The 24,820-nt window shown below is 29.9% G+C and overlaps 1 protein-coding gene and 1 pseudogene across 1 annotated transcript; both read left to right on the top strand.

Moving 5' to 3' along the window:
- Window positions 1–7,751: 7,751 nt before the first annotated feature.
- LOC110669397 (cysteine-rich receptor-like protein kinase 42) lies at window positions 7,752–11,017 on the top strand. Its single transcript, XM_021831058.2, is given in 7 exon segments — window positions 7,752–8,627; window positions 8,927–9,034; window positions 9,148–9,498; window positions 9,644–9,878; window positions 10,128–10,272; window positions 10,365–10,727; window positions 10,730–11,017. Coding segments are annotated over 7 exon segments (1,995 nt in total). The 5' UTR covers window positions 7,752–7,861; the 3' UTR covers window positions 10,757–11,017.
- A 5,715-nt stretch (window positions 11,018–16,732) lies between these two features.
- The window catches only part of LOC110669695 (cysteine-rich receptor-like protein kinase 42), a 44,220-nt pseudogene continuing 36,132 nt past the window's right edge, over window positions 16,733–24,820 (top strand).

The following is a 24,820-nucleotide window of genomic DNA, read 5'->3' as shown; positions in this document are numbered from 1 at the left end:
ATTTTCTAACTATTTGATTTAATTTTAACCTTGATTTGAATCTAATAATCATTAATCAATGAAATTAAACAATTTATATATACAAAATTATATATAATTCATAAATTTCTCATAAAAATAAATCAATTTAAAAATTAATAAAGTAATTTGATTTGGTTCGATTCAATTAATTTTTTTATCTCCAAAACCGAACTAAACTAAAATAATCAAAATTCTTAAAATGAAAAACCGAATCAAACTGAATTGAATTATCTTAAAAATCGAATTGAATTATCAAATTAAAGCGGTTCATTTTCATTTATTGAGTTCAAACTCGCCCCTCCCCTCGATGGCTAAGTTATACTGATATACCATTGGCCCTCTGCATTTTCATCTCACTTGCTCCTTTGGGAATGTTTCTGTTGGCTGGATCTGGTGGTTTAGATCCAGTGGTGACTGAGTGTGTTTGATCTTGTGCTTCGAATGTTGCAGTTTGCTTGTGATGTTCTTGCTCTTTCTCCCATAGTCGCTGCATAACTTCAGCCATGGAGCGATCAACGATGCTGCTCTAGTCATGGCAGTTTCTCGTTATTGTGGGCTATAAGATTTCAGTGATTTTACTGGGTTAATGGTGGTTTTTCTAAAGTAGGTTCATTGGGTTTGGGTGAGACTAGTGCTGGGCCCTTGGCCATTCTATAATATGATCGTATTATACGTGCCTAATGCGTTTTATGTAATACAATGCAATACATTAAATAAATAAATAAAAGTAAAAATCATTATTCTGTAAATTATGAGAGTGATGATGCACATGTACACAATAATTTTTCATCAATCATCCCTGATGGTCTGATATTATCCAATTTAAATTGAAATATAGCTATTCAAAATTTTAGATTTTGGGGTTACGTGTGAACGTATCATTAGTATCTGGCAACATTGCTGATTAGTCTCACTAGTCTTGGTATTATCTTTTCAAGATCATGAACTAAATTTTTATTTAGTTATCGACTGTTGCTTGCTTCGTATCTTTTAATTGTTTGTCATTAAGTGCATTACGAAGAACATGCATGGGTTTGCAATGATTTATCACTTAGAGGGAATGATTACTATCGTACGATTTTTCTCTGCATAAGTATTCTATGGTGCAGAGAACTTATCAACTGCACAATTCATGAACATGTTCTAATTAATTCTGATATCTGGATTATGTAATGGGACGGCCTTTTATCTGGATTATGCACTATTTTGGATGGGAAAAGCGTGGGCATTATTTTTTTTGCATGCAAGCTGATCTGAGTGACTCTTTGCTGTAAATTTAGAAAAATTTCAAATGATTTCATAAATATGTTAATGTTTTACTGACTATAGTTGTATCATTTGTCCAATCTAGGTGCTCGATTGTCTGTTAGTGATGGCACACTTTTGTTGCCAAGAATCAGAGTGCAACGGAAAAGGCACAAGAAAATATACTTGTCATTTTTCACCTGACTTTCAGAAAAAAAGTTTAATAGTAATGATAATGCAGGGTTATATATTCAATCATGGTTTGCTCATCCAGACCCCATATGATTTGGGGCAACCCAATTATTGGTACACGAAACTTTCTTTTCCTTTACATTAAATCAAACAGCTTTAAATCATACAAATGCTATAGGGCTTCTGCAATGAGTTTTTCAGTAAGAGCTTTTGAAAGTCCCATCACTGTGTCAGTGCTCCCTACCACTTTCCATTCTTCAATTGAGCTCTCTTTCTTTAATCTCTTTAATAGATTGAGATGTTACTCTCTTTAGTAGCATTTTGTATCAAATGGGTTTGGTCAAAACTTCACAACCACTCTTACCAAGCCTTGAAATTTGGAAGAAATAAATTAATGCTTCTGAAGTTTAGTCATGTTAATTTGGCTAAAACTACAGAAGTTTTAGCATAGAACAAATTGTCATAGGTTTAGTAAAAACTTATATTATTAATGAAAATTCAACTTTCCTCACAGATGGAGTCAAGATGAAAGAATTTGGAATTACTAATGAGATATTTTTAATGATATTATTGGGTTTATGTCCTAAGCAATGCTGACGAGTTTTCTGAGCTATTATGTTTGTCTAGAAGATTATTATGTCTGGTCAATACCTGGAATCATCAGGACTTAAACCCTCATCTAGATATATGTGCACTTGACAATATGCTGAAGCACTTATGTCTCTCAAAGAAAGAAATTCATTCTAGTTGAATCTTGGAGGTTGGGGGAATTGAGGCATCTTTAATTTTGAAGAAGAGAAAAATAGAGTAATTGGAATTTACAATGTTCTGCTGGATCATGTGAGATTTATACTCAAGTTTCATGGGAAAACTGCCAGTGTTGTGCAATATTGTCATTATGTCAGTAGCTGTTGTATGTTTCTGTGGGTAATTGTGTTATTCTTCTAATCTGAGCCTTTCTTCGCCCAGTATAATATCTGTCAAAATATTAGACATGCTGTTTTTTTATGAAACTTATGGCAAATATCTTGAAACTTGTTTGCTAATCCCTTCACCGTACATTAATAAACGTACTGGTAGCGCCAACTGAAAGTTGTTGCTTATCTCAAATGCATTTATATTTTATAGCGAGTCTCTTTAAGACAGGATATATTGCAAGTTTGCAACCCTCTTAATGGCAATAATTTGAAGCTTTACTGTCTCAAAATCATACAATACTGTATTTCCTTTGTTGGGCACCGAATGGAATTAGAGATGCGGCACTGATGTAAACCCCGGAAAGGATTTCAGAGAGGTAGTTGTAAGAGTGCTCGACAAAATGCTTTTGAAGGCACCATTCACAGGACCAGTTTGGCGAGGCTTTGCAGTGAAGCATGAGACTTCAAAAGGCATAACTTCCTATGGAATGGCTAGTTGCTGGAAGATTTTGGACAAAGATTTGTGCTATACTTGACTATCTCATCAGCCTCATCTGCCTTATCTTGCCTTCCTTCTACAGAGGCACTTGTCCTTAATGCTGGCTGCTTCCTTCGTTATGCAGATTTTTCATTTGCCAATGAATCTACTGGCAAAACCAGAGATTAATTAATTAATTACTTCCATTTATATATATTCTTCTATAGTTTATATAAATTAAAGGTTGAATCTGTTGTTTTGTTTGCTTGCAGAACAGATATTGTGGTCCATCACATTTACAATGGGAGTGGTTACAGTCTGCTTATTGGCAATTGGGATTGGGGTTATGTGGGCAAACACACCTACATAAGAAAGAATGGGATAAAAAATTTAAAAGGTAATATTCATGGCTGGAAAAAAAAATATATTATTAAAATTTATTCCATAAACCAATCTCACACACTTCACTTCGCAAAATCAGAAACTAAGAAATCCCAAATATTAGTTAATTAATTAAGGCTCTAATCAAATTTTCTATTAAGTTCAATAGAAAATTAAATTGTATTATATTGCATTACGGCCTGCCAAATGTTGCATAAATGTGTTGGTTTTTCATCTCATTGATCCAAATTCAAATATGGAAGTTAGAATGTAAAGGAGTTATCCTTTCTTATGAATCTAAAACCTTCCATAAAAACATTAATCCAGGAATATTGTATATTATAATTAACATTAGAGCAAAATAATAACTTAACTATTATCTCACATGTTTTACATTTAAAGAGATGGAGGATTTATTATTAGATGCGAGGCTGCGGTTCTTGCAGTTCAAGTATGCAACAATAAAGAAAGCAACAGAAAATTTCCAAGTTCGCAGGGAAGGAGGGTTTGGTGAAGTATACAAGGTACAAATGCCCTTCCCTTAAATTCCTTTTGGTTTAGTTGCATCAATATATATATTCCCCAATTAAATTTCAAAATGTGTATCTGATGAAATGAGTAGGGCAACCGAGCAGATGGCAGAGCAATTGCAGTAAAGCGTTTATATGCCAATAGAGATAGTAGAATTTTAGAGATTTGCAATGAAATGGACATTATCAGCACAACGCAAGAACTTGGTTTGATTCCTCGGTTGCTGTTTTGCTGGTGTTGATAGCTTTCTTGTCTGTGAATGCCTGGCTAACAGAAACCTTGATCTCATATTATTTGGTAAGCTATCAACATTAGATTTGAACTCTGAAAACATATTAAAAGAGTCATTATTGCTATGTGGTTATAATTAATTAGTTAGTTTGATCAGTTATATATCCATGTCAGTACTTTCTTAAACAATCTAAAAGATTTTTTGTGCAACCCATGGAAGAAAGATCCAGAAAAGAAGAAAGAACTCACCTGGATAAAGAGGCTCCTAATTATCATAGGAACAGCTGAAGGTTTGGAGTACCTGCACATGGATTGTCAAGTGCGTATTATTCATCGTGACATTAAAGCTGGCAATGTCTTATTAGACTTGAAATATAAACCAAAAAGATTTTATTCCTGTGACCATTCCATATTCAACGCAGCCATAGCTGGAACACTGTAAGTGCTTGACTCTAATCATTCCATTCTTCTCCTAATTGACATGATATATATATATATATATATATATATATATATATATATATATCTTAGAGATACTAAACATTATTTGTTGTGTCATTTGCAATTTCTAATTAGTATTTTTCTTTGGTGGGTCTTCCCTTTAAGAGGGTATATGAATACATAGCCAAAGGACGATTAACTGAGAAAGTAGATGCTTATAGCTTTGGAGTTCTTGTGATCGAAATAGTTACTGGCGTACAAAACAACAAACATCAGTCTGAGGATATACACGAAGCCCTAATTGCGCATGTAAATTCCTTCAACCTTGCTAAATGTTCAAGTGCATATAGATGAGAATTTGATTTATTTTGCTATATTTATTGTAGGAATTTTCCTTTTTTCTTTTTAAAACACAGGCATGAATACACTTTCAATAAAAAATAATATCAGAAATCATCGATAAAAGTATCGAGAGAGAAGACACAAAAGAAATTGGAGTCATTCAAATTGGTCTATTGGTCTATTATGCACTCAAGAATCACCTAGTTCAAGACCAATCATGACAAAAGTAGTTCAAATGCTTAGAAAAAAGGATCTTAAGTTGCCTTAGCCATCCAGGCCACCTTTCATAGATGAACATATGGAATTACATTATTTAGGCTCAGAATATCAGCAAAGACATTCCTTTTCTGATTAATTAATTAATTAATTAATTAGCTTAATCATATAAGCTTTCCTTCCCAGGGTATATATGTATATATTGTGTTAATTAGGCAAAACAAGGTTAGATATAGGAACTCTCGAATATTAATTAGTTTGCTAATGTGTACAATATTAGCTTTATAGCAGGTAGCCGACGTTTTTGAATTTTTTTGACCAAATCCCTCATGAAAGAAGCAATACAATTAACTTAATGGAGTTAGATTTCTAGTAGCAATTTTCCTGCTTGAATGTGAACACAGTGTAAGACTTTCCATGCTTCCAAACAAGCCTTTATTTTGATGTGCAAAAGATTCCCTGGACCACACAAGCATTTGTGGGTATAGAAAATCATGAGCAAATACCTAATTGATGAATCCCTATACAGACAAAAATAGAATTAAGATTTTTTTTTTATTATTATTAAATATCGGAGGCCTAAATGTCAAAGAGTGGGTTGATACAACCATTTTTGACAGAGAGTTGCTGGTTTTTGTATTCAAAATGAAAGGTTTAGCAGCAACTATGATGAAGACTTGTGTGAAGAAAATTATGATTATTTAATTAATTACACTTACACATGACCATCATAATAATGGATATAAGTCTATGATGGAGTCTTGATTTATTCATTTAAGAAGAGTGGTTGGATTAGTTAAGAAAAGGGGAATCATGGCTTTCAGCTCAATCAAAACCAAACAGCACATGAACAAATAAAATAAAATAAAATAAAATAAAACCATTTAAGCAAGAAATGGAATTGATTCATATATTTTCTTCTATTAAATTGCAAGTTACAATATTAAAAAAAATTAAAAAAAATCTAGAAATTCATACATAAAAATGACTCTCCAAGCAAAATTTGAATAAGATTTTAATGTTAGAAAAGAAGTCAAAGATGTTGACTATAAGAATTCCTCAATCTGATCTATCTGTAAAGCATGGTTTAATTATATTTTGCCCCATAATCAATTATCAAGATTAATTACTTCAATTGGTTCTATTTAATGAAATTAATTTAAATTTAACTAAACTTGATTATATTTTCATAAAAATAAAAATACTTTTTTAATAATAATAATTTTACATTGTCAAGCAGAGTAGTCTGTCTAGTTCATCAAGTTTTAAGGTAGATTGGGAGTTGGAAAGTTTCAACTTCGAGTCTATTTATCTACTTTTTATAAGATAAATATATTTTTACGATAACAAATAAGTACAATAATAAATAGAATATTAGTAAAATTCCCCGTATCTAAATCTAATTGAAATTTTTAATATTTAAATTTATTCTAAATCTTAATAAAATTCACCTTAAATTATTTTAACTAATTTCAATCCTGATTATGTTACTCGAATGACACTAAATCTATTTAGTTTATGTATATTATATATAATATTTTATTATAATATTTTATATTTTAAATAATTAATAATTCAATAAAATATTTAAATTTTATATACACTTTCACCTTGTAGAATCCAAAAATAAATGTAAAAGGGTCGTTGCGGTGGCTCTAATATCACCGTCAGGTGAGAATAAGACACGCACGGGCATAAAAGTCAAGAAAAAGCGGCGCATGATAAAAATGTTAAACCAGCCAAGGAGCGTGTGGGCGCAGGTTATGATAGGACTTAATGAGAGAAATTTAAATAAAAATATCCTAGTTTATATTGATATTATTTTTAAAATTATAAATTTATATTTTAAATTATATTTAAAATATAATAAAAATAAAAACAATCGCCTTTTTCTAAATTAAAATTTTAAAAAGTTCGTAATTAATAATTTACAATTAAACAACATCTAAATAAATTAATAACATAAATATAATAATTAATTGGGTATTTGACTTAATTATTAAAAATTAATTGATGATTATTTAATTCTTAACAATTAAGTTATCCTGTTTTGTAAAGTTTAAAAATCAATAATTAATACCATTTCATATGAAAAAACCCATTTTGAAGCTTTTTACTATCAATTAATTAACTAATTTCAATTTATTTTTATATAATTTTATTAAAATTTATTAATAACAAAATTATTTCTTATCTATCAATATTTTTTTTATAAAAAAATAATATTTTTTTAAAAAAATAATCACCAATAACACCAAAATTAAATAGATCTTAAATAATCACAAATAAATAAAATAAACTCAAGCCTTTAACTTTTTTTTTTATAAAGAATATGCCTTTATATATTTCATTGCTTCTTATCTTTTATACGTAATAACAGTGGCTTTCACTCACAATTTTATTTTTTTTAATTTTTTTACTATATTATTTTTTTTAAAAAAATAGGCCATTAAAATTAAAATTTTTATATTATATAATATATATTAAACTATTAATTTAATGGCATATTTCTAATAATACAATTTTATTTTATATTCCTTGACATTTAATTTTTTGGTAGAAAATTAATAGAGTAGATATTCGAATCCGAGTCTGTCAAATTTCTTCGGTTAAACATGTTTTTAATTGTTTAAAGATTGACGTGTAAATTGATAGTGAAAATTACAGGTAAAAATAAAATTAATAGATTTTATATTAGAAATTGAAGTTTAGAAGTTGAGGTACTGTTATGTAATTTACCCCAATCAAAAATGGCAGGAAAGTAGCGCAAAAAAAAATTAAGAGCGAAAACAAAAACGAATCAGCACTTCTTCTTCTTCATCAGAGTTCCATACACAGAGAGGAGGAAGGAAAGCAAACAACTTCTATGTATTCTTTAACTGTGAACTACCCAGTACTATATAGAACATGCCTCTTCTCTTTCTTTATCTGCTCGTTCTTCTCTCTCTCCCTCTCCGATCCTCGAATCACCCAATCCGGCCTCTTTTGCGGCAACTCAACACGTCTCAGGGACCTTGTCCCTGCTTTTGTTAAGGAAATGGAAGCTCTTTCGCAGCTCATAAACAATACCCACTTTGCTACTTACCACCTCAACAACTCCTCTGTTCCTATCTACGCTTTAACCCAGTGCCACGGAGACCTCTCGCAGACTGATTGCCTCCTCTGCTACGCCGCCTCTCGCACCAAGATCCCCCGTTGCCTTCCCTCCGTCTCTGCTCGCATTTATCTTGATGGGTGCTTTCTTCGTTATGATAAATATGATTTCTTTCAGGAGGCTGTGTCCCTTTCTCTTGATACTTTCAAATGTAGCCAGGAAAATTTTTCTGGTTCTGGTGATGAGAATGGGAAGTTGAAGTTTGATTCGAGTGTTGGGTATGCGGTTGCTAATGTGACTAGTAAAGCTGTGGAGAATGGTGGGTTCGCTGTGACGGGGATTGATGGTGTTTATGCTTTGGCTCAGTGTTGGGAGAGTGTCGGGAAAAATGGGTGTGTGGAGTGTTTGGAGAAGGCAGTAAAGGAGGTTAAAGGGTGCTTGCCAAGCAAGGAAGGCATAGGGATGAATGCTGGCTGCTATTTGAGATACTCCACGGACAAGTTCTTTAGTCATGAAGGAGAACTAGGGGATGCTCACGGTAATTTCCCTTTTGAAAATGTTTGTTTTTGTGAAAATTTGTTTGGAAATGTATCTGTGATTGGTGGTTTTTTGCCTGATTCCCCTGAAATTGCGGGCGAAATGATGGGGAAAAGGGAATAACTGGTAATTTTTGGCCTAATATGATAAAACTGAATTTCTGCAGAATTATAACAAACATTTGTGTAGGATCTTTCTCACCCTTTGTTCCTTTCTTATTCTAATTTCTGGTTATTGAGTTTGGGCTATTTCATCGCCTTTTTCCATCTCAAGCATCTAATTGCTTCCTTAATTTTTCAGGATTGTCAGGAGTTGCCATTGCTATTGCTTTAGCAGCAACTGCACTCCTCATGCTGTCTCTCCTTGCAGCTTATGCTGGCTATAGAAAATTATTGAAGGAAAAAGAAGGTACTTGATTATTTACTGAAAGCAAAAGTATTACATTAGCATCTAATGCACATAGTAGCCTTATGGATGAATGTTTTAATATATTACATTTTTCTTGCATTGCTTTTGCCTAGAACGTATCAATCTCAAAAAAGTTTCAATCAGTTTCAACAAATCAGGGTTGAATTTCAAGTATGAGACCCTGGAAAAGGTGACAGATTATTTCAATCCGTCAAGGAAAATAGGCCAAGGAGGAGCTGGTTCTGTATTTGTAGGGACTCTTCCAGATGGGCAGACTGTTGCAGTTAAAAGATTGATTTTCAATACAAGACAATGGGTGGATGAGTTCTTCAATGAGGTAAACTTAATCAGTGGAATTCAACACAAGAACCTTGTGAAGTTTTTGGGATGTAGCATTGAAGGTCCCGAGAGCCTTCTGGTTTATGAATATGTCCCTAACAAGAGCCTCGATCAGTTCATCTTCGGTAATTGTTTTTGCTTTACATCATTTCAAATGCTGATTATATTTTCTCAGAGTTTGATTCTGAAGGTTTCTTTATGAAAGAAATCTTTGATAGGTATGTCACCAAATTCTGTTAAAACTCATGATCTTTCAACTTTCCTATGCAGGAAACAATAAAACCAGAACTCTAAATTGGAAGGAGCGGTTCAATGTAATTGTTGGAACGGCTGAGGGGCTTGCATATCTTCATGGAGGTTGTCAAGAGAGAATAATCCACAGGGACATTAAAAGCAGTAATATTCTTCTTGATGAGAATCTCACTCCAAAGATTGCAGATTTTGGACTTGTTCGGTGTTTTGGTGCTGATAAGACTCATCTTAGCACTGGAATTGCAGGAACAATGTAAGTCCTCTCTCCTCTTTCTATCCAAGATAATTCCTTATAGGATAACAATGGTTAAAGCATTACTTGCGCTCCTCTAGTCTCCTCTCTCCTCTTTCTATACAAGATAATTCCTTATAGGATAACAATGGTTAAAGCATTACTTGCGCTCCTCTAGTCCTCTTCACAGGCATCTGATCAATGGTGGATAGAGTAACAATTCGATATCGATGATGGGATTTTTTTTTTCAATTAAACTGCATGATGCAGAGGATATATGGCTCCAGAGTATCTGATACGAGGGCAGCTAACTGAGAAGGCTGATGTTTACAGTTTTGGAGTACTGGTTCTTGAAATCGTAATGGGCAGAAGGTGTAATGGGTTGATAGACTACTCCAGATCACTTCTGCAAACAGTATGATCTCAAATCTTTGTTGTACAAGTCCCTATTTGTGGAACATTTGTTCTGTTTGATAAAGTGGCACAATTTTCACCATTTTGCCTCAGGTATGGCGACTTTACAGATCAAATAGATTGGATGAAGCTGTTGATCCTTGCCTGAGAGATGATTTTCCAGTACAGGAGGCTTCCAAGGTGCTTCAAATTGGCCTTTTATGCACACAAGCTTCAGGTGCCTTAAGACCATCGATGGCAGAAGTGGTGGGGATGCTAAATAGTAGTGATTGTGTAATTCCTCTCCCAAATCAACCTCCTTTTATGAATGCGACTCTGCTAGAACCTGAGAGCTCCAGAAGGTCTTACAGCGCAAATAGTTATGTATCAAATGCAGCCACAAAAGTTGAAGTTTATTCCTACACTTCCTCGGAGTCCTCTAGCATGAATAGTTCATATAGGCCATCAAGAAGTGAATAATGAAGACAGAAATAAACCCCAACTAGATTTCCTATGTTTCAAAGATTGCCAAGTTCAAAGATTTCCTTAGAACAGTTTTTGAGGTAACCCTTGCTTGAACTTCTTGAGGTAAAATACAGTGACTCTAGCTCCTAGTCTTTATGGAATCACTTGCAAGATTGCAAGCAAGGACATGCCATGCAACCTTTTGTACAAATTTATAGAGATACTAAAGAAGGTATAGTTTATGATTAAAAACTTTTTGGTTGTGAAGATTTACAGCAAGAGATAAGTCTGTTATTGATTTATTTATATCTTTTTTCTCTATTCATTTATTTTTCTAAAAAAAAAAAAGAGAAAATCTTTCTATTATGTCATTGTGTGTGCAAGAAGTTCTCAAAATGTGTAACAAATTTGTTGTGTGTCTTCTTGTCACTTTAAATGCTTGCATAATCCTCCAAAATTAGGGTTGGTTGTGGATGATTTGTTGGGGACCCATTTGCATAAAAATTCGTTACTTGTCTTCCGAAAGTTGGTCTAATCTTGAGGGCTTTCCGGATTATGTCATAAACATGCAGTCTCACTAATAATAATTATATAGGGTTTACTCTCCTTATTTATTAAAAAATTGCTAAATAAAGGATTGTACAGAAAGTATTATAAAATTTCCCCATATATATTGTTTTTAAATAAGTTCCATCTTTGACTAATAAAATAACACAACAATCTTTTTACAAAAGAATGCAACATATAATCTTTTTAGTTATGTTTGTTATTGAGCTTCTGAAAAAAAAAGTTTTTCCAAAAAAGCATTATTTTAAGGGTCTATTTGATTTTGTTGTTGAGAATATATATATATATATATTAGATAACATTACAATTAATTTAAAATTAAATTTGATAAATTTTAATTATTGAAATATTAAAATAATAAAATAATTTTTTTGTAGCATCTAAAATTATACTTTCTCTTGAAAAGAATTTTACCTCGAAACTTCAATGTCAAACAAGTATTAAATACTGTTGAAAAGATTTATTTTATTATTTTAGAATTCTTATGACTATAAATTATTAAATTTAATTTTAATATTTTTAATTTATATATTTAAAAAAATATTTTTTTATTAATAATTCAACGATAATACCAAACAAACCATTTGTCTTTAAAAAAAGATTAATACTCTATAAACGAATTTTCTCTTGAAAACACTAGGAAAAATAACCTATGTCTATAACTTAGATTGCGGTTAATCATACTTTATGAGCCTATTTAATATTACTGTTGGAACTGTTATTAAGAAAATTATTATTTTTTAAATATATTACTTAAAGAGTATTAAAAAATAATTAAAAATTAAAATTAATAAATTTTTGTTATAAAAATAAAAAAATAACTTTTTTCAAATCATTTTTTTAACAATATCTAAAATAATATTTTTATATAAAGAAAAATAGTTTTAGCCCTCCAAAGTATTTTATTAGAGGTTTGAAGGGTTGAAAATATATGAGGACAATCCTTTTTAATTGGTTTTACGAAAGAATACATTATGACTTAATAGGTTTAGATTTGCGATGTTTTTATACATGTGCTTTATGAAATATTGACAAAGTCCTATTAAAATTGTATCATTAAAATAATTTAAATACTAATTTATTTCAATTAAATTGTTAATACCGGTAATAACTAATTTCTCAATTGAAAATACTATAACTAATTAAGGGAACATAAAATAATAGTTTTTAAGTTGTAAAATTCAGTGAGACAATTATTCTATAATTAAAAATTATATAATTATTCTATTTTTATCAATTTATATGTCAAATTATTTATAAATATAATTATAATATAATATAATATAATATTATAATAAATTAAAAAAGAGTAAACAATATTATATTTTTACTTAAAATATTTTCTTTTTTTATTTTAATATGTTTTTATTTATAATGTATTAATTCTTAAATGTATGCCAAATATCGAAAGTTTTTTTTCAATATTACAATTAAATAATAAAAAATAATATTTTTTTTCAAAATTATTTTATAAAAAAATTTCGACAGAGAAATTATTTTTCAAAAGCAAGTGGAGAAAATTTTTCTTTGACATTTTGGGAAAAATTTTAGATACATGTATAAATTATTTTATAATCCAATTATTATAAAAATGTGCAAAGACAAATGAGTAGACCGAATCGGCTTTCCACTCTTATAAGCCATGGGATTTTTTTTTTCAATAAATAGAATACACGTAAATACGAGTTAATAATAATAATGAATCGTTGCTAAAATCATGTTAATTTTAATAGAGTTTTTGTTCTTATTCTTTTTTAATGAGAAATTATTGACATCAATTAATTAAAAATTAAAAATTATATATTATAATAAAATATATTATATTTTATAATAAAATTCATTATTAATAATATATTAATTCTTAATTAGATAAGTGTGTACAACTTGATATATACAACCTGGTATATGCAAGAATTAACATTTTTGTATGAATCAATTGGTAAACTCTTGCAACTTATTGTCCATTCAAAGTAGGAAAGTTCTAATGTGTAGATATAAAGTAAAGAAAAATGCAAAAGTAAGTGGCAAGCAAGTGGGTTTTCTACAAAGTCTTCTCTACATTCAAATGTATTTACTATCAATCAATCAATCAATCCATAAATGCAATATTAGCTAAAAACTATAATAGGTCCCATTAAGTTAAATGCTATAATAACTAAAGCATTAAATGTATAAATTAATCTCTGACTTTTATAATAATAAAAAAAATTAGTGGTATTTTTAATTTTAAAAATATTTCATCTCATTTTTAAATTTTTATAATTTAATAAATTTAAAAATGTTAAATACATAAATTAACTCCTAAACATTAAAAAAATAAAAAGTCTATTGACGCCCTTACTAAAATTATAATTTTTTTTTTTTAAACTGTGACTAAAATTATAAAATTTACTTTTTAAAAGTTGAGATATGAAATGAAATGTTTTTAAAAGTCATGATAAAATTAGGAATTAAAATATGCTTTTAACTTAACTAAGAGAATATTTAGGGGGTGTTTAGCTTAACTTAGAATTTAAGCTAATTTAATTAAGAGCTTATAAGCGGTGTTTATAAGAAAAAAAAAGTTAGAGTAGATGAATTTTTTATTTTAGTATTTAAAGTTAATTTGACTAAGTATTTTATTATATTTTCTTTAATTTTAAGATTTCACTATATGACTTTATTATATTTTTTTCTCATATTCACATTAAAAATTTATTTTCTTGCATTAATTTAAATAGATTGTTTTTATTAATTTTAACAAATTTAAAAATTATTTTTTATTATTTTTAATAAAATATTTATTTATAAAATATCATTCTATTTAATTTAAAATTATAATATAATTGAAATATATTATGATAATATAATAATAAAAATTAAATTAATATAATTTATTATTTTAAAAAAATAATATACTTATAATCTAAATGTGATAAACTATTTTTTCATGAGTCAAGCCGAAAAGCCTCAAAAAAAATATTCCTTTTAAGTTCCTTTGTACCAAGCACCAACGGGTCAGAAAATGGATGAATTTGACTTTTGAATGATGAATACAGTAGCACTAGGAATTGACCAATTTATAATCTAATTTGTAAGATTGTGCTTCAAAATAAATGCTCCCTCCCTCTCAATAAAATAGTTTGTATTTCTTTTTTCGGCATCACATAATAATAATTTTCTTTTCTTTTTTAAAAATATATATTTTTTGTATTTACAATTATACTATCATGTAATTACACTTTAGAACAATTAATAACTTTTAATTTTTTTAAAAAATTAAAGTGTAGTGAATAATTCATTTATTATCAATTTTGACTACAATATAAAAAAAATAATTTATTATTAATTTTTTGCTTTTTTAATTTATCACAACTTGAATGCTACTTTAACCTCTTTATATTAGTTAATATCACAAAAATAAAAAATCTTAAGATTTCAATTAAAGGTATACAGTAATTTTTTATATTTATCTTATATTTAATATAGTCAAAGTAATATTACTTCAGCAAACAACTTTAATTAGGGGCATATAGGAAAAAAATATGAAAAATTTTTAATTAAACCATAATAACCAAAATTTTTAATCCATGTGCAAAAAGCAAAGTAGACTATTTTTTTTGGAATGGAGGGAGTATAAGAATTTAATTCATTTTTTAATTAATTTTTATATTTAAAAAATATATAATTATTATAATTAATTTGTTAAATTAAAAGAAATCAAACTTAGAAAGATTATATTTATCAAGATAATACTAATGTAGTATATTAATATTTGATTTACTATTAATATATATTAATATTAATTTGTAAAACTTCGTTAATTGTTGAGCATAGTAATACAGTGATTAACTTGATGAGATAGCCTTATCCTGTTCTAGTTTGACTCCTCGCACCAATTAAATATTGTCTTTATTTAGGAGTGCAATAAAAAGTGGTGGTAGGTTGTCCAATGATTCATCTCATTGAGTGTCACATAGAGTTTGGTGGTAGGTCCCTTACTATAAGGTTGGGTTAAATTTAGGATACCAATCGGTGACCTAGGCCTTAAGTTTAAGGAATGTATAACTATCACATCCAAAGGGCTTATTTTTTCATTTAAAAAAAAATATTAATCGTATAATATAAATTTAATATATTAATAATATATAATATAAATTTAATATATTAATATTTAAAAAATAATATACTAATGTGTAAAACACTATTAATTATTTAAGATAAGAGTAAATTACTGTTTAGTCCATGTATTTTAATGAAACTAACTACTTAGTCCCTGTATTTTGAAAAATATACTATTTATTCCCTGTATTTTACCTCTGTTAAGCTGTTTAGTCCATCTGTTAATTTTTCCGTTAGTCAGTACTAGTTAAACTATTATTTATTCTCTCTATTTTAGTGAAACTAATTAGTGAGCCCCTATATTTTAGAAAAACATATTAGTTAGTCCTGTAATTTAACTCCGTTAACTATTTAGTTTTATAATTATTTTTTATACCTAAATTATCATAATCCTCTCTCCCTTATTTCTTTGTTATCTTCTTTTATTTATATATCTCCATATTACTTCTCCTTTATGCTGGCATTTTTGTTCCTCTCATTCTCTCTTTATTTTCATTTGTTAATAAAAATAGTACAAATTATCTATACAAAAAAATTAATCAGTTTACTTAAATTTGTAAGTAATAAAAGAAAATTATTTTTCAAAGTGAAAATATAAAAATGATGTCCAAGGAATTAAAAATTTTAAAAAAACATATAAATTCAGATTTAGTCTCTACATAGTTAAATTTTTATTTTTTTCTAACAATATAATTTTTAAAATGCTATATTTTTCAAAATACATTAACCAACTAATTAATTTTACTAAAATAAAGAAACTAAATAGTAGCGTTTTTGAAAATATAGAAATTAACTAATTAGTTTCTTAAAATAGAAGGATTAAATAGTAGTTTGAATAATATAAATAATAGAAACTTTGACAGAGAGACTAAATAGTTTAACAGAAGTAAAATATAGAGATTAAATAATATATTTTTTAAAATATAGAAACTAAATAGTTAATTTCATTAAAATATAGAAATAAAATAATAATTTTCTCTTAAGATAAATTTAATATTTATTAAATATCATTCAGATTACACAGTTTAATCTCGTGTAAATCTTAAACTCTTAATTCTTTAATAATGATTATTATGAAAGTATACTTAAATATAATATACTCTTATTAATATAAATATGACTAATAATTGTCTCTTAATAATTTGACCCAAGTAGCTCTTATGGTGCTGTGGTTGTCAATTTCTTTTTAATTAAATTCTTCAAGATGTTAGCAGCAAAAAATGAGGGCTCTCCAGGTCGGTCATAGCCCCTTTAGCCCGAGGGCCAGGTTTGTGCTTTGCGTCGTGATTTCCATAAATATACTCCAGACCAGAGCTCTGCACCCACAGGGGAAGGGAGAGAACTGTTTCCATGCATTCTTTAGTTCTGAACTATCAGTTAATACAAAGAACAGGGCTCTTCTCTTCCTTTTTCTACTCCTTCGTCTCTCTTTCCCTTCCGGATCCTCGAGTCACCCAATCCGGCCTCTTCTGCGGCAACTCAACCCGTCTCAAGGGCCTACTCCCAGCTTTTATCAGAGAAATGGAAACTCTTTCGCAGCTCATAACCAATAGCCACTTCGCCACTCACCATTACCAACTCAACGACTCCCCTGTTCCTATCTACGCTTTAGCCTAATGCCACGGAGACCTCTCGCAGACTGATTGCCTTCTCTGCTTTTCCGCCTCTCGCACCAAGATCCCCCTCTGCCTTCCCTCCGTCTCTGCTCGCATCTATCTTGATGGGTGCTTTCTACGCTATGATAAATATGATTTCTTTCAGGAGGCTGTGTCCTTTTCTCTTGATACTCTTAAATGTAGCCAGGAAAATTTTTTGGGCTCTGGCATTGAGAATGGAAAGTTGAAGTTTTTTACAAGTGTTGGGTATGCGGTTGCTAGTGTGACTAGTAAAGCTGTGAAGAATGGTGGGTTTGCTGCGATGGGGATTGAGGGTGTTTACGCTTTGGCTCAGTGTTGGGAAAGATGGGTGTATAGAGTGTTTGGAGAAGGCAGAAAAGGAGGTTAAAGGGTGCTTGCCAAGCAAGGAAGGTAGAGGGATGAATGCTGGCTTCTATTTGAGATACTCCACTGACAAGTTCTTTAATCATGAAGAAGATACTCATGGTAAGTTCATCTTTTGAAAATGTTTGTTTTTGTGAAGATATGTTTAGAGATGTATCTTTGATTGGTGGTATTTTTGCCTAATTTCCTTGAAATTGCAGGTGGAATGATGGGGAAAAGGGGATGATTAGTAATTTTTGGCCTGATATGATAAAAATGACTTTCTACAGAATTATAACAAACATGTGTTTAGGATCTTTCTTACCCTTTGTTCCCTTCTTATTCTAATTTCTGGCGTATTGAGTTTGGGCTATTTCATCACCTTTCGCCATCTCAATCATCTAATTGGTCCTTAAAATTTTCAGGATTTTCTGGCTTAGGAGTTGCCATTGCTATTGCTTTAGCAGCAGCTGCACTCCTCATGCTGTCTCTCTTTGCAGCTTATGCTGGCTATAAAAGATTTTTAAAGGGAAAGGAAGGTACTTGATTACTTGAAACAAGCAAAAATATTACATTAGCATCCATCTCATGGATGAATGTTTTAGTTTATCACATTCTTCTTGCATTGCCTTTGCCTCGAACGAAACAATCTCAAAAAATTTCCAATCGGTTTCACGAAATCAAGTTTGAAATTCAAGTATGAGACCGTGGAAAAGGCGACCGATTACTTCAACCCATCAAGGAGAATAGGCCAAGGAGGGGCTGGTTCTGCGTTTGTAGGGACATTTCTAATAGAAAATTAATAATTAAAACCAAATCAACAATCAGATTAAATAAAAACAATAAATAAGGACCACAAACAAATAATAAAATTCAAATGATAACAATATAAAATCAAGAGAAAAAAAATTATTAGAGTAGCCTATGAATTTGTATATTGAAATAGGCTGAATTTTAGCGCTACCTTTGAGAGGAAACGGCCTGTCTGTACCGAGTAATCAATCAACAACGTCCCTCTCGCAAGATACTTCAATCCGTTGGAGCTCTTGTGTGCAGCTAAGAGTTTTCCGAATCGATTATTCTCAATGCTTAGAATTTATTGATCGATATATCCAAAAATATCAGAAAGAAAAATTGTTTCCTTCAGTAGAGTAAAAAAAAAATAACTTGAAGATGTAATAAATAAATAAATATAGAACGAATATATAACAATCAATTCGTGATAGATAGAAGAAAACAAGATTAAAGGTTAGATGTGATTTAGTGGAGAGTACGTGATGACAATGGGTGGTTTATGAATAGAAAAAATATTTATTTTTCAATGACTAAAAATTCCCTAGTTTTAATCCACTAATCAGAGATATTAGGCCACTAATCCTTAAAAATAGCAAGCAAGTAAGGTTAAAAAATAAAAAATAAAAATAGTTCCAAAAAAATAGGGAACAAACTTTACTGGGTCAAAAAGATTTTTTTTATAATAATTATATATATATATATATTTTTTAAATTTTAAATAAAAAATCTAACATTCCCCCACACGATTTAAAATTTAATTAATTTTGAGCATATAATACTGTGTAATAGGCGTTAGGTACCTTCAGGGTTTGAACCTACACTTAGTGTTAATGAGTTTTAATATGAAAGAATACAGTAACATAAATGTTTTGAACTAGTCCTTTTTGAATCAGATTAAAATTCACCACACACAGAGTATGAGAAATCATCTAGGTTCTATCAGTGTTGTGCTTTACAGTCATGCACACGAATCTATTTCATGAGTGTCTTTAGAAAATTGCCCAAATTTTCATAATGACGACCCCACCACCACACTCACTAGGTGAACCCTCCAAGAGCAATCTGTGATCATTACCTAGCGAAAAATTATGCCATTAGGTTCATTCAGAATTTAATTCTTCCTATACATCACAGTAGATAGCACTACACCATAGGAATGGAACTCAAAATTTTTCCGCAACAATAAAAATATTATATGCTCTCCCTCATTACCATACAATTTCATTTTTACCCATTGAACTTTATTCATGGGATCACCATACCTCTAAAGACGGGTGTCCATTGTGACAACTACTTTATAGGCTTCAATCCCAATCCCCTCGATGTTTGAAGAATTTGCGGGTGTGCCAGTCCTTTAGTGAGCGGATCCGCAATATTACTTTCAGACCTGACAAAATCTAAAGAAATCACACCATGAGAAATCAAATGACGTATAGATTTATGCCTAACCATTAGGTGCCTCCTTTTTTCATTAAAATTTTTACTTTTAGCTCTAGCTATAGTAGCTTGACTGTCACAATTTATTGAAATTGGAGGTAAAGGTTTAACAATGAAAGGCAAGTCATTCATAAAATTCTGAAACCACTATGCTTCAGTACTAGTAGCATCTAAAGCCACTAATTCTGCTTCCATAGCAGAGCGAGAAATTATTATTTGTTTTGCAGACTTCCATGAGACTGCACCACCGCTAATGGTAAAAACATAACCATTAGTTGATTTAATTTCTTCTGAATCAGAAACCCAATTGGCATCACTATAACCTTCCATTATTGTAGGAAAACCACAATAATGAATAGCATAATCAATTGTTCCTTTAAGATATTTAAATACTCTTTCTAATGCATGCCAATGTAAAGAGTTTGGATTATGAGTATATCTACCTAATCTACCAACTGCGTATGCAATATCAAGCCTGGTATGATTAGCTAAATGCAATAATACTCCTATTATTTGAGAGTATTTATATTGTGAAACACTTTCTCCAGTATTTTTTTCTTAATTTAACTGTTGGATCAAAAGGACTAGATACAGGTGACATATTAGCATAATCAAACCTTTTCAATATTTTTTCAATATAATGAGATTGAGTTAAAGCAATGTTGTTACCATTTCTCAATAATTTAATACCTAAAATTACATCAACTTGACCTAGATCCTTCATATCAAAATTACTAGATAAAAAATATTTGGTTGTATTGATAACATGGATATTACTACCAAAAATTAAAATATCATTTACATATAAGCAAAGAATAACATAAGCATCACCAAATTTCTTACGGTAAACATATTTATCAACAATATTAATATTAAAACCATTAGATAACATAATCTTATCAAAATTTTCATGCCACTGTTTAGGGGCTTGTTTCAAACCATACAAGGATTTTACAAGCTTACACACTTTTCTCTCTTGTCCTGGTACTACAAAAACCTTCTGATTGATCCATGTAAACTTTTTCTTCTAATTCACTATTTAAAACAGCTGTCTTCATATCCATTTGATGAATATCTAGCTTATGGATAGAAGTTAAAGCAATCAAAAGCCTAATAGTAGTAATTTTAGAAACAGGTGCATAAGTGTCAAAGAAATCTACTCCTTCTTCTCGTTTAAAACCTTTAGCAACTAACCTAGCTTTAAATTTTTCTATGGAACCATCATTCCTTAATTTTTTCTTAAAAACCCATTTACACCCTATTGTTTTGCAACTAGGTGGAAGATCAGATAAAACCTAAGTTTTATTAGAAGTAAGAGAATCCATTTCACCCTTAATTGCTTCTTTCCAAAATGGAGCATCAACAGAAATCATAGCATCATTATATGTTTTAGGTTCATCTTCAAGTAAGAAAGTGAAAAAATTAGTATAAAAAACTTTAGTTTTTCTACTTCTCTTACTTCTTCTAGGTTCACATGAACTCACATTATTATGATTAAAACTAGAAGGACCCTCATTAACAGTTCTAGATAACACATTTTTCATAGGAAATATATTTTCAAAGAAACATGCATCTTTGGATTCTATAATAATATTATTAGAAATTTCAGGAATATCAGAATGTAATACTAGAAAACAATATGAATTACTATTCAAGGAATATCCAACAAAAGCACAATCAATAGTTTTAGGACCTATTTTTCTTTTCTTAGTAATAGGAATATTAACATTAGCTAAACATCCCCACACTTTGAAATATTTCAAAGAGGGTTTTTTGTTATTCCATAATTCATATGGTGTTTTACTATAATTTTTATAAGGAATTCTATTTAAAATAAGACATGCAGAATACAAAGCCTCACCCTATAAATTATTAGGTAAACCAGAACTAAGCAACATAGCATTAACCATATCCATTAAGGTCCTATTTTTTCTTTCTGCTATTCCATTAGATTGAGGTGAGTATGGAGCAGTAACTTGATGGATAGTACCATGCAATTCACAAAAATCATTCATTTCATTAGAAGAATACTCACCAACTCTATCAGAACGTAAAATTTTTATTTTCCTTTCTAGTTGATTTTCAACTTCTATTTTGTAAACTTGAAATTTATCAAATAATTCACTTTTAGAATTAATTAAATACATATAGTAAAATTTAGAAAAATCATCAATAAATGTAACAAAATATCTCTTACCACCACGGGTCAAAACATTATCACTATCACAAATATCACTATAAATCAATTCTAACAAGCATTTTTCCCTTTCCACAGATTTAAAAGGTTTCCTATGTTGTTTTGCTTGAACACAAATTTGACATTTATTCTTTTTATTAATTTCATGTTTTAGAATTAAATCCAAACTCATCATTCTTTTCATAGTATCAAAATTGACATGTCCAAGTCTACCATGCCAAAAAGTATCATATTCAATATTAGTAACAGAAGTAAAAGAAACTGCATTAATAGAAGAAGGCATTACATTCAACTTATAAAGTCCATCAACCAAATAACCTTTACCAATAAAATTACCATGTTTACTAATAACAACTTTATTGGAACCAAGAATAAGTTTAAAACCATGCTGATCTAACAAAGATGCACTAATTAATTTTTTCCTAAAAGAAGGAACATGAAAGACTCTATCTAATACAAGAAATTTTCCAGAAGACAATTCTAGTTTTATTTGGCCTTCTCCTAAGACTTGAGCCTCACTCCCATTCAAATTCTTTTTGGATGCAACTTAAAACTCTTAGTTTTGGTTTGTGAAAATTTTGAACAACATGTGCCTTGGCTTGAAATTCAATTTTTTGGTTTTGGGGTTGTGTAAGTTGATGCCTATCTTCAATTCTCAAAGAGACAAGCAATTCATCAAAAGAGAAATTTCAGGTTTCTGTTTCAAACTTCTAGCAAAATCGGACCATGAAGGTGGTAATTTTTTAATAAGAGATGTAACCAAAATAGAATCATCAATTGAAACATCTTTTATTTTCATGTCAAAAATAATGTTTTCAAAATCATGAATTTGATCAGAAACACTTTTTCCATCAACCATTTGAAAATCAAGCCATTTTTCAATTGAACATCTTTTCAAACCCTTCTCTTTAGTGCCATATTTATAATCTAAAGCTTCCCACAATTCAAGAGCAGTTTTGGTATGACAGAAAATATGATAAATATTATCAGACAAGGCACTTAAGATTTTTCTATGACATAAAATATCTTTATTAGTTAAATCAGCCTTAGCAGTAGTAGACTGACTAGTGGATGAAACAACAGCAACAGTTTTTTCAGTGGGAAAAAAAGGACTTTCTATCCTTAAATCCAGTCAAAATCACAGAAAACTGTTCTAATTCAGTAAGCCAAAATTTCATTTGTTATTGCCAAAAAAGGAAATTTTGTCCAGTAAATTTTTCTGGTTTGCTAGATAAAGATTTCAACACATCCATTTCAACAATCAAGCCCGAACACTTTCCTCTTAAAGATCGATAGAAAATTAAAAATTAATACCAAATCAACAATCAGATTAAATAAAAAACAGTAAATATGGACCACAAACAAACAATAAAATTTAAATGATAACAATATAAAATCAAGAGAAAAAAGGATTAGAGTAGCTTATGAATTTGTGGATTGAAGCACGCTGAATTTTGGTGCTACCCTTTGAGAGGAAACGACCCGTCTGCACCAAGTAATCAATCAACCATGTCCCTCTCGCAAGATACTTCAATTCGTTAGAGCTCTTGTGTGCAGCTAAGAGTTCTCCGAACCGATTATTGTCAATGCACAGAATTTATTGATCGATATACCCAAAAATATCAAACAGAAAAATTGTTTCCTTCGGTAGAGTTAAAAAAAATAACTTGAAGATGTAATAAATAAATAAATATAGAACGAATAGATAACAATGAATTCGTGATAGATAGAAGAAAACAAGATTAAAAGTTAGATGGGATTTAGTAGAGAGTACGTGACGATAATGGGTGGTTCATAAATAGAAAAAATATGTATTTTTCAACGACTAAAAAATCCCTAGTTTTAATTCACTAATCAGAGATATTATGCTACTAATCCTTAAAAATAGCAAGCAAGTAAGGTTAAAAAATAAAAAATAAAATTAGTTCCAAAAAAATAGGAAACAAACTTTACTAGGTCAAAAAGATTTTTTTTTATAATTATTATATATATATATATATGTATATATATATATTTTAAATTTTAAATAAAAAATCCAACATTCCCCCACATGATTTAAAATTTAATTAATTCTGAGCATATAATACTGTGTAATAGGCGTTACGTTCCTTCAAGGTTTGAACCTACACTTAGTGTTAGTGAGTTTTAATCTGAAAGAACACAGTAACATAAATATTTTGAACTAGTCCTTTTTGAATCAGATAAAATTCACCACACACACAGTATGAGAAATCATCTAGGTTCTATCAGTGTTGTGCTTTACGGTCATGCACACGAATCTATTTCATGAGTGTCTTTAGAAAATTGCCCAAATTTTCACAGTGGCGACCCCACCACCACACTCACTAGGTGAACCCTCCAAGAGCAATATGTGATCATTACCCAGGAAAAAAATATGCCATTGGGTTCATTCTGAATTTAATTCTTCATATACATCACAGTAGAGAGCACTTGTAACACCCCTATTTGTATAGCCTGATACATTTTACTGTTCTGGTGATCGGTATCGGTCCGGACAATTAAGAGAAGTGGAACCACATCTAAGATACCTAGTTAAGCCCTGAACGCAAATAATTAGTAATTGCCAAATAGTTAAGTATAAATAAGAAAAATAGAACACAAAAAGTTAAATGAGCCGGGAGTCACAACGATGGGTGACCTTCTCGGGAATGACTGCGAGGTCAGTTTAAACTAAAATTTCAAAACGTAAAATGTGACGACGCGGTCCTTAGGACTATTGCGAACACAGTGGAAAAGAGAAAATCACAGAAAAGAATTGTTAAGCAGGTCAAATAATTAGGTCAGGGATCCGGAAGAAATATTAAATTATTTGCAATCCGGATCGAACCGGTGAGGGGCAATTTGGTCAATTCACCCCTAGAGCTGACACCTGACCTAACTGTCCAATAAAATTAGAGAAAAGAAAATTTTGAGATCAAGAATTAAATTAAAGAACTAATGAAAAAATAAAAGAAAAGAAAAATAAGAAATGACATCATCAAAATGACATAAGCTATGACATCACAAAT

Source organism: Hevea brasiliensis, chromosome 18 (genome assembly GCF_030052815.1).
Source record: "Hevea brasiliensis isolate MT/VB/25A 57/8 chromosome 18, ASM3005281v1, whole genome shotgun sequence".
In the NCBI taxonomy this organism is placed as follows: Eukaryota; Viridiplantae; Streptophyta; class Magnoliopsida; order Malpighiales; family Euphorbiaceae; genus Hevea; species Hevea brasiliensis.
The sequence above is the reverse complement of the archived record's forward strand: the minus strand, read 5'-3'. Positions and strand labels throughout refer to the sequence as shown.